The sequence below is a fragment of the Xenopus laevis genome, chromosome 5L (genome assembly GCF_017654675.1).
Source record: "Xenopus laevis strain J_2021 chromosome 5L, Xenopus_laevis_v10.1, whole genome shotgun sequence".
NCBI lineage: Eukaryota > Metazoa > Chordata > Amphibia > Anura > Pipidae > Xenopus > Xenopus laevis.
Genome location: NC_054379.1, coordinates 12,762,153 through 12,777,563, shown reverse-complemented (window position 1 = coordinate 12,777,563; position 15,411 = coordinate 12,762,153). Strand labels below are relative to the sequence as shown.

General features: G+C 39.9%; 1 protein-coding gene across 2 annotated transcripts in view; it reads right to left on the bottom strand.

Moving 5' to 3' along the window:
- Positions 1-1,405: 1,405 nt before the first annotated feature.
- cenpf.L (centromere protein F L homeolog) overlaps positions 1,406-15,411 on the bottom strand; it is a 30,268-nt gene continuing 16,262 nt past the window's right edge. For both annotated transcript variants that reach the window (XM_018262588.2, XM_018262589.2), the window contains 8 exons: positions 12,759-15,278; positions 12,115-12,267; positions 11,172-11,348; positions 10,738-10,899; positions 8,899-9,058; positions 4,607-5,065; positions 4,322-4,509; positions 1,406-1,954 (listed from right to left, as the gene is read on the bottom strand). In XM_018262588.2, coding sequence (XP_018118077.1) covers positions 1,760-1,954; positions 4,322-4,509; positions 4,607-5,065; positions 8,899-9,058; positions 10,738-10,899; positions 11,172-11,348; positions 12,115-12,267; positions 12,759-15,278 — 4,014 coding nt within the window. In that variant the 3' untranslated portion in view covers positions 1,406-1,759. The remainder of the gene's footprint in view (positions 1,955-4,321; positions 4,510-4,606; positions 5,066-8,898; positions 9,059-10,737; positions 10,900-11,171; positions 11,349-12,114; positions 12,268-12,758; positions 15,279-15,411) is intronic.

Here is a 15,411-nt window from a genome sequence, read left to right as displayed (position 1 = left end):
AATGTGCCACTTAATTTGAAATAAACTGTCTGTTGCTTAAGTGTTCATTTTGGGGGTAAAGTTTTCCTTTAAATGAGTTGTTTTTAAGTTAACTGTTAGTATGATATAGAGAGTTATATTCTAAGACAATTTGCAATTGGTTTTCATTTTTTATTATTTGAGGTTTTTGAGTTATTTAGCTTTTTATTCAGCAGCTCTCCAATTTGCAATTTCCGGAAATCTGGTTGCCAGGGTTAAAATTACCCAAGCACCCATGCACTGATTTGAATAAGAGACTGGATTGGGCCTGAACAGAAAGATAAATAAAAAGTAGCCTTACAGAGCACTTGTTTTTTTAGATCGGGTCAGTGACCCTCATTTGAAAGCTGAAAAGAGTCAGAAGAAGGCAAATAATTTGAAAAACTATAAAAAAAAAAATCGTGAAGACTAAATGAAAAGTTGCTAAGAATTAGCCATTCGATTACATACTAAAGGGGAGATTTATCAAGGGTCGAATTTCGAGGTCATGGGAGTTTTTTTAAAACTCCCATCACCTCGAAATTCGAATAAAAAAGACCAACCGAAATTAATTAAAAAAAAAATTTTTTTTTCTTCTGGTGAATAGTCTGTATTCATTCAAATTGTACAAATCGAAGTACAAGTGCATTCAAAACGTACGAATCTAAGTTTTTCAAAAAAAAAAAACAAAAAAAACAGATGATTTATCAAAGTCCACCAGTTGACTCCAAATAGGTTCTAGGAGGGCCCACATATGCTAAAACAGCAATTTAGCAGGTTTTAGATAGCGATGGTCGAAGTGGAGACAGTACATGATACATTTCGATGTTCGAATTTTTTTCAAGTTCGAACCGAATTTGGCCTATTCCCTAGCTGAAGTAGACAAAAAAAATTCGAATTTCGAGCTAATTTTTTATTCGAATTTTCACTTTGACTGTTGATAAATCTGCCCTTAAAAGTGAACTTAAAGGTGAACCACCCCTTTAAGTTTAGTGAGGCAAAAGCAATAGAAATGAGCAGGGAAGTGTCAGAAGGTGCTTCCTGCTCCAGTAATAAGCGTTTGCTATTCTGCCTAGCAACTGCCTGGGCCGTGTAGCAGGGGGTGCTCTGTTTTCACCTTCTCTGAGCTATTTTACATTGAAACACGGCATATGTCCCCTTTCAACATTGAATGGGCGTGATTGATTTGGCAAACTCCATGTTGATGGGGGGGCCGGATTATGTTAAAATGATGTCATACAAAAAAAAAAAAATGAATTTCTTAAACAGACAGGCCACAAAAATCCCTTTGAGGGTCTCATTCAATTCAGCCTCCAGCGGGACAGTCCTGATTCAGGGAGATAACCTTCAGCGAGGTTTTGAGAACATAAGGACAGACATTTCTAATTCACAAACAAGAACCAGAGACTTTGGGGGACGTTTCTTTTATTACATCACACACGGCGCAGATTTCCCACCGGCCGTATGATGCAAATACAGAAACATGGAAGAATATAAAAAAAGACACCAACCTAAGCGACAGATTTTGGAGTTTTTCATTAGAAATTGTATAAAAACGAGATGCGCACCTTTTCTGTACATACATCCGCCGTATTTACAACTGTACAAGTAACACAAGGGAGTAAAACATTCACGGTTTAAATAATAAAAAAAGCGATAAAAGTGATAAAATGAGTTAAAAAGTTCATTTCAAGGCAAAAATGTTAGTGGATATTTTTGGATGAATAAAAATGGCGAATAGAGCGAACGAGGCCGATGATTTTTACTGTACATGACAGGCTTCCTCAGTCTCAGACTCGTCGTGTAAAAGTTTCTCTGAAATCCTTTCTATTGTCAATTTCCTGTTCATTAGACTGTCAGCTCCGGGGTTGTGGAGTCTGTTGTAGGCCGAGAGTGGGGAAGACACTTCCATGGGTCCAAATTCTGATCCAGTCCTGCCGGCTTCTGAGAACTTCGACTGAAATGAGAGAATGACACTCATATATATATATATATTCCTACATAACTGACCACCTATGTAAAGACAGACTCATCTACGGGGGGGAGACATTTTTCTTCTGCACACTAGATTTTATGCTCACAGGATACAGGAAGTCACAGCCTACAAATCATGTTTTTTAAAAAAAAAGCCTACTTAAAGGAACATCAAAATCAAAAAATGTAAGTGTTTTAAACAAGCTGCTGTGTAGCCATGGGGGCAGTCATTCAAGCACAGGTTACACAGTAGATAACAGATAAGTACTACTATAGTTTATATAAACAAGCTGCTGTGTAGCCATGGGGGCAGCCATTCAAGCACAGGTTACACAGTAGATAACATAAGTACTACTATAGTTTATATAAACAAGCTGCTGTGTAGCCATGGGGGCAGCCATTCAAGCACAGGTTACACAGTAGATAACAGATAAGTACTACTATAGTTTATATAAACAAGCTGCTGTGTAGCCATGGGGTCAGCCATTCAAGCACAGGATACACAGTAGATAACAGATAAGTACTACTATAGTTTATATAAACAAGCTGCTGTGTAGCCATGGGGGCAGTCATTCAAGCACAGGTTACACAGTAGATAACAGATAAGTACTACTATAGTTTATATAAACAAGCTGCTGTGTAGCCATGGGGGCAGCCATTCAAGCACAGGTTACACAGTAGATAACAGATAAGTACTACTATAGTTTATATAAACAAGCTGCTGTGTAGCCATGGGGTCAGCCATTCAAGCACAGGATACACAGTAGATAACAGATAAGTACTACTATAGTTTATATAAACAAGCTGCTGTGTAGCCATGGGGGCAGTCATTCAAGCACAGGTTACACAGTAGATAACAGATAAGTACTACTATAGTTTATATAAACAAGCTGCTGTGTAGCCATGGGGACAGCCATTCAAACACAGGATACACAGTAGATAACCGATAAGTACTACTATAGTTTATATAAACAAGCTGCTGTGTAGCCATGGGGGCAGCCATTCAAGCACAGGATACACAGTAGATAACAGATAAGTACTACTATAGTTTATATAAACAAGCTGCTGTGTAGTCATGGGGGCAGCCATTCAAGCACAGGATACACAGTAGATAACAGATAAGTACTACTATAGTTTATATAAACAAGCTGTTGTGTAGCCATGGGGGCAGCCATTCAAGCACAGGATACACAGTAGATAACAGATAAGTACTACTATAGTTTATATAAACAAGCTGCTGTGTAGTCATGGGGGCAGCCATTCAAGCACAGGATACACAGTACATAACAGATAAGTACTACTATAGTTTATATAAATAAGCTGTTGTGTAGCCATGGGGGCAGCCATTCAAAGGAGAAAAGGCTCAGGTTACACAGCAGATAAGCTCTGTAGAACATAATGGTGTTATCTGTTATCCAGTATTTAACCTGTGCCATATATACTTTATACTATTACTATACTATACTATTAATTTGTAGCTATTTCCTCCATAGCTACACAGCAGCTTGTTTATATAAACTATAGTAGTGTTTCTGAAGCAAACACATCCGTTTTACCAGTGCAGGGCAACACTGCATTATATTTTTATTACTTTAAAACACTGAGTTTTTATGTTTCATTTAAAGGGGTTCACCTTTAAGTTAACTTGTAGTTTGTTATAGACTGGCCAATTCTAAGCAACTTTTCAAATGGTTTTCGTTATTTATTTTTTAATCGTTTTTCAGTTATTAGCCTTGCTCTTTTGCCTCTTCCCTGTCACTGACCCCATTTAAAACCAAATGATCTGTAAGGCCACAAATTTATTGCTACTTTTTATTACTCATCTTTCTATTCAGGCCTCTCCTATTCATATTCCAGTCTCTTATTCAAAGCAGTGCATGGTTGCTAGGGTAATTTGGACCCTAGCGACTAGACTGCTGAAATAGCAAACTGGAGAGCTGCTGAATAAAAAGCTAAATAACTCAAAAACCACAAATAAAACAAAATGAAAACCAATTGCAAACTGTCTCAGAATATCACTCTCTACATCATACTGAAAGTTAATTTAAAGGTAAACAACCCCTTATGGGTTTTTTGTACTGTCACTGCTCTGTGTGCGTCAGTTCTGGCTGGAGTCAAACCTATGGCCCAAAGTCGAAAAGTTTCCCCCACTGTGCAACAATGCCTCCCTGTAAATAAACTATATGTTTTCTGCACAGGATACCCAAGATCCTCGTTGCAGGTCCCACCTACATGTGGGAGCCAATGATTATCATCTATTACAACGCTGTGCTTTTATCAGCTCTGCAATACTCCTATCTGATAGGGGATGCTGGGAATTGTAGTCCTGTAATTTGGATTTAGTTTGTACCTGCTGTGCTTTGCTGCCCCCTGCTGCTGGACTGGAGAAATTCACCGGATTGTCCAGATTTTCCGAAATGTGGGAGGACGGGGAAGGTTTAAGTGCAGCGAGTCGAGGGCTTTTCCGGACGGGTGCCGCCGCCGCCGTTCTCCTTAGAATGAAAGGACTTTGTTTTCCGGACGGGATATCTGCAAAACCTGTAAGAGATTTTAATAAGGAAACAAATATATGTTGAAGGCACACTAACGACCCGATATCTGTAGCACCAGCCTACGGTCGCCTTCCTACAATTACCTTTTTGCACAACCTCCGGGAGCCCATCCGGCTGGAAGTCTCGCTCTTCCTCAGTGGAACGTGGATGGGGCACAGTACGACTCACAGACTTTCTAACCCTTTTGGGCAAACCCTGGGGTGTGGGAGATTGTGGTTCGTCTTTATCTAAAGTAACATCTTGCTCTCGCCTCCTCTTGCAATGGTTTCCTCCAGGTCGATCCATGCTCTGGGGAGGTGGATGGTCTGATCCATGGGGTGGGGGTGGGACCTCTTTACTGGTTTCCAGTTGCTTCAGTTTGGAGCTGAGGAAATCAAGCTGCTTCTTTAGGGTGTCATTGTCTTCTTCCAGTTTGTGGGATTTAATCATTAGGGTGCAGTACTTCTCCACACTCTCGTCTGCCTCTAAAGTCTTCTCCTCCAGCCACTGTTTCAGCTCCTCAATCTCCGTTAACAAGTCCTCGTTAGAACCGCCTTCCGCATCTGCAGCAAAAAACAGAAAATTATATGTTGCAATCAGAAGGGCCCCCTCCATACACTGGGCTCTAATCGGCCAACTCAATAAGGAGGGAGTCGGCAGCTTCTATTGGCCAGTGTATGACCAGCTTCACACAGTACAACAGCACCTCGTTTCATTTGTTGCAGTTTAAAGGGAAAGTAAAGCCTCATATAAAAAATTAAATATGCGTAAGTGTTCCCCTTTAAAGGAGAACTAAAGCCTAACTAAAGAAGTAGCTAGAAATGTTGTACATGATGTTTTGTGCTTCTGTACCAGCCCAAGGCAACCACAGCCCTTTAGCAGTAAAGATCTGTGTCTCCAAAGATGCCCCAGTAGCTCCCCGTCTTCTTTTCTGCTGATTCACTGCACATGCTCTGTGCTGCTGTCACTTACTGAGCTTAGGGACCCACTCACAATATACAGTACACATAGAATAGAAATGTCACAATATAAGGCTGATTAGTAATTAATACACATAATTACTACATGGCAGCACAGAAACCAGTGCAATTAGCATCAGAATTTAATAATCAGCAAACCTGTAGCATCAGCTTATATTACAGCCAGGGAAGCTCATTTTCTGCTGGATAATTAGTGACGACCCCTAAGCTTAGCTTCTCAACAGCCAATCAGAGCCCACTGAGCATGTGAGTGTCACAGACACTTTCCAAGATGGTGACCCCCTGTGACAAGTTTGAAGTCCTGGATCATTGCTGCTATTGACAAGCTGAAACTTTAGCCTTGTGCAATAAGTTCACTATATAAAATTTGCCATTTTTAGCCACATTCATTTTTAGGATTTAGTTCTCCTTTAAACCATTAGCCATTTTTGAGACTGCAGTGATGAGAGGACTGGCATCTCAGAGGTTCTACAAGAAGCCTGCGCTGGAATATGAATAGGAGAGGCCTGAATAGAAAGATGAGTAATGAAAAGTAGCAATAACAATAAATGTGTAGCCTTACAGAGCATTTGTTTTAGATGGGGTCAGTGACCCCAATTTAAAAGCTGGAAAGAGTCAGAAGAAGGCAAATATTGTAAAAAAAAGGATAAAAAAGAAAAAATGAAGGCCGATTGAAAAATTGCTTAGAATCAGCCATTTAATAATATGCAATTGATTTTCTTTTTTGATTATTTGTGGTTTTTGAGTTATTTAGCTTTTTATTCAGCAGCTCTTCAGTTTGTAATTTTAGCTATTTGGTTGCTAGGGTCCAAATTCCCCTAGCAACCCTGCACTGATTAGAATAAGAGACTTAAATATGAATAGGAGAGGCCTGAATAGAAAGAGGAGGAATAAAAAGTAGCAGTAGCCTTTCAGAGCATTTGTTGTTTCAATGGGGCCTCCATTTGAAAGCTGGAGAGAGTCAGAAGGCAATTAATGCACAAACTATAAAAAAAAGACCAATTGAAAAGTTGTTTAGAATTGTCCTACTAAAAGTTAACTTGAAGGTGAAACACTCCTTTGATACATATAAGTGTAGAGTGCCCTGTTGACTATAACAACAGCTCCCCTAGTGGTTACAAAGACTTCAAGTGACAGTTGTGTGCAATAATATATTTATATATATATATATATATATATAAGATCTATATACACTCAGTGTATTCAGCAACCTCCCAGTGAAACACAAACTAGAAATTAATATGTTCAGCCCTATAAATATTCATGTTCCCACTAGTTCTCTTGCAGAACAGGACAGAATGTATTTATACCGAGCCGCTAACAATCAAGTGAACGTGTCCCTTTAATTTTATCACTCCCAGCAAGAACATTAGATCCCATCAATCTCCATGGCATGTTCATGGTTTGGCACAAAACAAACAAACAAAAAATCACCAAGAATAAAGGCACGACGGCTCCTGCATGGGAATGAGTCGACTTACAGACACAGCAGTGATTTCATGCGGGACATAAAGAAATAAAGGGAGAGAGAAGACTATTTACTGCTGCAAATAAATCTCCAATGCAGGAGCGCCCTCTGGCTGCATCCAGAACAGATGCGGCTCTTTCTATCCCTCACCCCCTTAAACTGATGGTTCACCTTTAAAGTAACTTTTAGTGTTATAGGATGGATAATTCTAAGCAACTTTTCAATTGGACTTCATTATTTTTCTTTTTTATAGTTATAGTTATTTGCCTTTTTCTTTTGACTCTTTGCAGCTTTTAAATGGGGGTCACTGACCCCTTCTAAAAAACAAATGCTCTGTAAGTAAGGCAACAAATGTATTGTTACTGTTTATCCCTCATCTTTTTGTTCAATCCTCTCCTATTCATATTCCAGTCTTTTATTCAAATCAATGCATGGTTGCTAGGGTAATTTGGATCCTAGCAACCAGATTGCTGAAATTGCAAACTGGAGAGCTGCTGAATAAAAAGCTAAATAATTCAAAAACCACAAATAATAAAAAATGAAAAGCAATTGCAAATTGTCTCGAAATACATCATACTAACAGTTATAACAAAAGTGAACAACCTCTTTAATGCTGGATTTTCTACAGTGGCAACCACACTGCATCCTACTATGGGACCTGTTATCCAGAATGCTTGGGACTAGAGGTTTTCTGGATAACTGATCTTTCCATAATTTGGATCTCCAAACTTAAGAGGCACATTTATCAAAGGTCTAATTTCGAATACATCTGAGTTTTTAAAAACTCCCATAAATTCGACCAATCGAAATCTATTAAAAAAAAAAAAAAGTATTTTTCTCCGAAAAGAACTCAAATGTCAGGAAGGCTAGAAACAACTCCAAATTGTCTCCCGTTGACTCAAACAGCAATTCAGCAGTTATTAGGTGGTGAATAGTTGAATTCTTAAAGGGCCAAAGTATGATAAATCTAGAACATGTATTTAAAAAAAAAAAAAAAAAAAAAACTCAAAATTTAATTTGAATAACTCCCCCAGGATTTTCTACAGTGGCATCCTGCTACAAGTATGGGACCTGTTATCCAGAATGCCTTGGGTTTTCTGGTTAACTGATCTTTCTAGAATTTCGGATCTTCAAACTTTAAGAGGCACATTTATCAAAGGTCGAATTCATGTGAGTTTTTAAAAACTCCCCTAAATTTTGACCAATCAAAATCTATTATTAAAAAACAAAATTTTTAAAACTCGGCTGAATTAAATCGACACGAAACTCCAATCGTATTCGATTAGAATTTAAAGAACTCGATTCAAGTTTTTTCTCAGTAAAAAACTCAAATGTCAGGAAGGCTGAAAACAACTCCAAATTGATCCCTGGACGTCTCCCATTGACTTAAACAGCTATTCGGCAGGTTTCAGGTGGCGAAAAGTCGAATTTGAATTCTTAAAGGGTCAGAGTATCATAAATCTCGATTTTTTTTTTTAAAAAAACTCAAATCTAATTTGAATAACTCCCTAGTTGAATTTGACAGTTTTGACCATAAAAAATTCTAATCTTCAATTCGACCCTTGATAAAACTGCCCCTAATTCTAATAGAAAATCATGTAAACATTAAATGAAGCCAATAGTCTGGTTTTGCTTCCAATAAGGATTAATTATATCTTAGTTTGGGATCAAGTACAAGCGACCGTTTTATTATTACACAGAAAAAGGGAATCATTTTGAAACATTTGGATTATTTGGATAAAAATGGAGTCTATGGGAGACGCCATTCCGTAATTTGTAGCTTTCTTGATAATGGGTTTCCGGATAACGGATCCCATAGCTGGGCTGATTTAATAACAAAGGCAACACATTGCACCAGTGCAATTACCCGGAGCAATCAGGGATCAGCTTATTAGAGGAAAGATCTGATTGGTAAATAAGTGTCCATGAATGCGAGAGCTAAACCTACTTTGTTGTTTTGGCTGAAGGTTCCTGAATTGCTCTTCTCTCTCCTTTATCTTTCCCAGCAGCCGATCTTTCTCCAGTTCTAGTTCTGTGCAGGATTCCATCCAGTGCTTGAGGCTGGTGCAGGCGCCCGCATGTTCCTCCTTCAGCTCCGCAAAACTCACCTAAACCCATTCAAATGATAAATATCAATAAATCCTTTTTATTATTATTATTAAAGGAGTGGTTCACCTTTCTGTTTACTTTTAGTATGTTCTAGAATGGCCCATTCAAAGCAACTTTTCAATTGGTTGTTATTTTATTTTTTTTATTGTTTTTTTAATTATTTGTATTTTTCTGCTCTTTCCAGCTTTCAAATCGGGGTCACTGACCCCATCTAAAAACCAATGCTCCATAAGGCTACACCTTTAGGGGCCGATTCCCTAAGGGTCGAATATCGAGGGTTAATTAACCCTCGATATTCGACTAGGAATTAAAATCCTTCGACTTCGAATATTTAGCGCAGATAGTTCGATTGAACAATCGAAGGATAATTCTTTCGATCGAAGGATTAAATCCTTCGAATCGAACAATTAGAAGGATTTAAATCCAACGATCGAAGGAATATCCTTCGATCAAAAAAAGTTAGCCAAGCCTATGGGGACCTTCCCCATAGGCTAACATTGACTTCGGTAGGTTTTAGATGCCGAACTAGGGGGTCGAAGTTTTTTTTAAAGAGACAGTACTTCGACTATCGAATGGTCGAACGATTTTTACTTCGAATCCTTCGATTCGAAGTCGTAGTCGAAGGTCGAAGTAGCCCATTCGATGGTCGAAGTAGCCCAAAAACAACTTTGAAATTTGAAGTTTTTTTAACTTCGAATCCTTCACTCGAAGTTAGTGAATCAGCCCCTTAATGTTATTGCTACTTTTATTACTTGTCTTTTCTATTCAGTCCATCTCCAATGCATTTCCAGTCTCTTATTCAAATCAGTGCATGGTGGCTAGGGTCATTTGGACCCTAGCAACCAGATTGCTGAAATTGCAAACTGGAGAGCCACTGAATAAAAAGCTAAATAACTCAAAAACCATAAATAATAAAAAATGAAACCCAATTGCACATTGTCTCAGAATATCACTCTCTATATTATACTGAAAGTTAATTTAAAGGTGAACAACCCCTTTAAAGGAGAATTCAACCCATAATAAAAAAAAGGCTCCCCCCTACCCTGGGTAGACTCCCCCCCCAACCTACCTGTCCTCCCTGGCAAATGCCCCTAATTTTTTACTCACCCCTCCATGCAGATTCTGGCCTCGAAGTTCACAGCAGCCATCTTCTTTCTTCGTTCTTTTCCGGCACATGCGCAGTTGGAGCTGAAAGTCGCGAAAATTCCCGGAAATTCCGAAATCAGAATTTTCGTTAATTTTCATGACTTTCGGTGCATCCGTGAAAACTGAATTTTTGGTAATTTTCAGTAATGCGTCGAAAGTCACGAAAATTCCTATTTCATGCATGCGCCGAAAGTCACGAAAATGTGCAGTGGTGCGGGACCAGAAACTTCCTCCAGCTGTGCACGCGCCGAAAATGCCGTCAATATATGAAGATTATCAGAGAAGAATAAGATGGCTGCCGTGAACGCCGAGGCCAGAATCTGTGAGTAAAAAATTAGGGGCATTTGCCAGGGTTGGGGGAGGGTTTTTTATTACGGGTTGAATTCTCCTTTAAGGGCAACTATTCCCTTCTATGCTAACGCAACTACAAGGTGCTGCTTAGGAGGAGCTGAACAAAATGGATGGTGAGCTCCAAGGTAACAGACAAATCAGTGACAGACTATAAATTAGCAAATGCTGATTGGGCACTTACCTTAAGTTGGTTCAGCTCCTCTAGTTGCCGGTGAGCAGAGCTCAGAGAGTCAGTCAGCTCCACATTAGCTGCGTTTAACCTCTGAACCTCACGTCCGTGCCCATTTATATGCTCTTCAGCCAAGGCCAGTTTGCTTTGGTAAGTCTGGATTTCCTCTTTGTGCTGCAGGAAGGAAAGGAAACGTTTAAAGTCCAATAAAACATACCTATGTATAGATAATAAACCCCAACCTCACAGGTTAGCAGCAGTTTCTTGTAGGTTAGCCAATCAGATTCCCGTTCATGTGAAAAATATATTCACAGCCCAACCCAATAAAAATAACTATTATTAACAATATACAGAACCTAGAGTGTAAGAGAGAGAGAGTCCCTAGAGCCGCCAGTTAGAGAACACAGGCAAAAGCTACACAAGCTCAGACAGGGTCATTCTATCACCTGTATCAGTAATGTATCCAGTGCCTCCTGCTGCTTAGACTCCGACTGTAAAAGTCTGTTCTGAAATCCTCCTGCATCACTGCGGCTTTTTTCTGCCTGCGCTTCCAGTTCAATGCGGAGTTTGTCTATTGTCTCTTTCAGTTCTGTGTTTTCTACAGTTGCAGAGCGGAGCCGAGTCTGAAGAATATACAGTAATATGATTTATTCCAGTAATACAGACGGCATTCCCCTATACTATAGCAGGGTGACGGTTACCCCAATGTTTCTATATATCTGTAACCTTGTTATGAGCTAAGGGGGCCCAGCCTGAAGGTCAGTTAGGGTGAGATTTGGGGTGAGTGCTTATTTGTGCCCTGGGTACCCCTGGAACTATAGCAGGGTGACGGTTACCCCAATGTTTCTATATATCTGTAACCTTGTTATGAGCTAAGGGGGCCCAGCCTGAAGGCCAGTTAGGGTGAGATTTGGGGTGAGTGTTTATTTGTACCCTGGGTACCCCTGGAACTATAGCAGGGTGACTGTTACCCCAATGTTTCTATATATCTGTAACCTTGTTATGAGCTAAGGGGGCCCAGCCTGAAGGCCAGTTAGGGGGAGATTTGGGGTGAGTGTTTATTTGTGCCCTGGGTACCCCTGGAACTATAGCAGGGTGACTGTTACCCCAATGTTTCTATATATCTGTAACCTTGTTATGAGCTGAGGGGGCCCAGCCTGAAGGCCAGTTAGGGGGAGATTTGGGGTGAGTGTTTGTGTCCTGGGTACCCCTGGAACTATAGCAGGGTGACTGTTACCCCAATGTTTCTATATATCTGTAACCTTGTAATCCTACTGTGCCTAAAACACCAACCTATAGTGCATTGCAGTACAGGTAAGAGCAGGGCACAAACAGTAACACATACAAATAACAGAAGGAGGTCCTACTCTCTGTGACATAAAAACTTACATTGGTGCCTTCAATTTGCTGCTGATTTGTCTGTAGTTGCTCATCCAGCACCTTTTTTTCCAAGGAGAGTTGCTCATGGAGAGTCTTTATTTCCATTTCTGCCTCGTGTAGTTTGCTTTGTAAGAGGTCACAGTCTTCTGTCAGCTCATCTACCTGCAAAACAACAATAGTGAATAAGATGGAAACACACATAGATAATTCATCTTAACAGAGCAGGTCTGCTGCTTTTAATGCCCTGATGCCCACCCTGGCCCTGAGATCATGGGTGACACTTTGTTATGTTTGGGTCAGGATTAGCTATCTCTGTGCCTTTGCAGCAAAGAGGAGGGTGATAATCAATCCCCCACCCCCATGTACTACAACCCACAAGAAAAAATTGTTTCCGTGCTTAGTTATCCTTTAAAGGGCAAACTTACATGTTTAGATATGTAAGCAAACACAGTGTGTTTGGGCCATAATTTTATTTTTACTCTTAATTCTCGTTAGATTACACTGAAATCTACTTAGAAATGTTTACTTTGGTTTTCGTAAATATTCTTGAAACTATTAATCTAATCTTAATGACCTTAGTAATCATGCATTGTGGATGCCCCGCCCACAGGACTGACAGAAAGAGAGAGAGATTCCCTATCCGTCGCACTTACTTTCTGCAAAAGAAGTTGCTTCTCAGCATCTGAAGATTGGAGTTGGGCTTCTAGATCTGTGCAAGTGGATTTCAGATGACGGATAGCTGCCTCAGAAGACTCGCTGGCCTCAGACTCCACTTGAACCTTGGCTTGTAGCTGGTTTAGATCTCTCTGCTGGTTCTCAATTTCACCTTTCAGACAGTCCCTTTCTGCTTCATATTGTAACAGTTCTGCACGGCATTTCTTTTCAGATTCATCCATCTCTTCCAACTTGCATTCTAAAGTGGACATCTGCTGTTCCTTGTCCTGTAGTTTCCCCTTTGTTTCATCCAGTTCTGTAGCAATTTTCTGAAGAGACCTTTCCAGATTCCTGCTTAAACCTTGTGCTTCTTCTACTTGTTGCAACAGCCCTGCTTTATTTTGATCCATTAAAGTGAGGAGCTCAGCATTCTCGGTAGCAGCTGCATTGTACTTCTCTTCAGAAAGGGCCTTCTGCTCAGCTAGCTCCGCCAGCATCTTTTCCAAATTCTCTGCTTCTTCCAATTTGCCCTGCAGACTCAGAACCAGCATGGTCTTTTCATCTAGTTGCTCTTTGCATTCCCTTAATTCCAGTGTGACTTTTTCTATGGTAAACTCTAGGGTTCTGCTTGTATTCTGTGCGTCCTCCATCTGCTGCATCAGCTGCAGTTTATTTTGTTCCAGAAGAGCTTCAAGGTCCAACTGTTTTGCAGAAGAAATTTCAAACTTCTCTTCAGAAAGGAGTTTCTGCTCTTGAAACTCATTTAGCTGGGTCCGAAGCAACAGAAGCTCTTGTCCAGACTCCTCATTGAGACAATTCTTCTCTCTTTCACTCTTTTCCAGGGAATTTGAAAGAGTAAGTACCCTGCTTTCCAGTTCTTCTATCCTCTCTTTGCTCTTTTCAAGTTCCCTTTCTAGATCTACCACCCTCCTTCTGAAGGTGCTCAAGTTAGCTTCTAACATTTCCTTCATCGAGTTTAGTTTCTCTGCGTCTTCCTTCGAAGATTCCGACTGAAGGATCGCAGACTCAAGGTTTTCCTCCGACATCTGCAATTCCCGCTCCAGATTCTCAATTTTATCTTTCAGATGATCTGAATTCCTTTCGGTCTCTTTTAGCTTCCCGATCAAGTGATTCTTCTTTTTTTCATCGGACTCTATTCGAACCTTGAGTTTTTCAATCCCAGCCCGCATCTGAGCAACTTCTTCCTGGGCAGAGCTCAAGTTTGTGGCCAGTTCCCGTTTCTCATATTGGCAACTCTCTAGAACTTTAGAAATTGCATCCTTTTCGTTGCACACTTTACTCATTTGAGCCTGCATATCCTCAGAGTCCTTTAACAAAAGTCGGTATTCCTCTTCTATTTGTTGTACCTGGTTCTTAAGCCCTTCTGTTTCCACTTGCCCATTCTTTTCAGATTCCTGCAGGTCTGTTAAATGATCTTTTTCGGTAGACAGTTGCTCCATTGATGCTTTTGCTGTCTGAAGCTCCGCTTTTAATGTCCGCAATTCGGTTTCTAATATCTTAATCAGATCTCTGTTGTGCACCTTATTTAATTCAAGGTCTTCAACCTTTTTCTTCAGTTTCTGATACATTTCCTCAAGCTCGTCTTTCTCTTCGGTTAAATTCCCGAGCTCTTGATCGAGTTGATTCTTCTCTGCCACAACAACACTGAGACGGTCTTGTAAAGTTGCAACAGATCTTCGGTACTCTTCGCTTTCCTCCTGTAAATGCTGGCATTTAGCGTGAATTTCTTCTAGATCACTTTCAAGAGATAAGGCATGGCTCTCTATGTTTGCTCTTTCCGATTTAACCCGCCTTAATTCATTTTCTGTTTCCAGATACTTTTCCTTTAAATTTCCATTTGAGATTTCTAAATCCTCCCTTATTCCAGACACATGAGACAGCTGTCCTTTCAGCATCTCCGTTGCATTAGAAATGTTACCAAGTTCCTTCTCAAGGTCACCAACTCGGCTGGCTAGTTGCAGTTTCTCTTGAGACAACTGTAGTCTTTCATCTTCAAGCTCTTTTACTCTGCCTTGAAGCCCGCTGCCCATATTCTCCTTCCCTACAAGTTCTGTCTTCTGTTGCTCAATCTGACTATTCAGAGATTCTATTTCTGCATACAAACTTTGATTTTTTTCCTCTGCAGCCTCAACTGACTGTTTCAGTTTAAGATTTTCAGCTGTGGCTTGATGCATCTGCATCTTTAGGGTTTCCATAATTCCTTGCAAACTCAGTTTGCTGGCTGGAGTATCTGATATGTTACTACTTGTAGAGTCAGCAGAGTATTTAGTATTTTCTTCAAGGCTCAGGGCATTTTCATCTCCTTCCTTTGTAATGTCCAGACAGCTAGTTGCCAGAACGCTTTCGTCCCTTTTGGCCTCAGAGTTGGTCGAATCCAGACTTTGTATGAGATTTTTTAGATTATGGTTTGTGAGCAATTCACTGCTGCTAAGGGATAACTTTCCTATGGGCAAAACGGTGCAGATACTCTGGTTTGCGACTTCCAATGTTTTTGATAACTATAAAAAAATAAATAAAACACATTAAAGGATTTTTTTGCTTAAAGTAGATATTTAGTATTTAAGACAGTGATATCAAATATTGACTGATAGGGTATACTCAGTTCATTGTCAAACTGAATTTTCCAAAGAA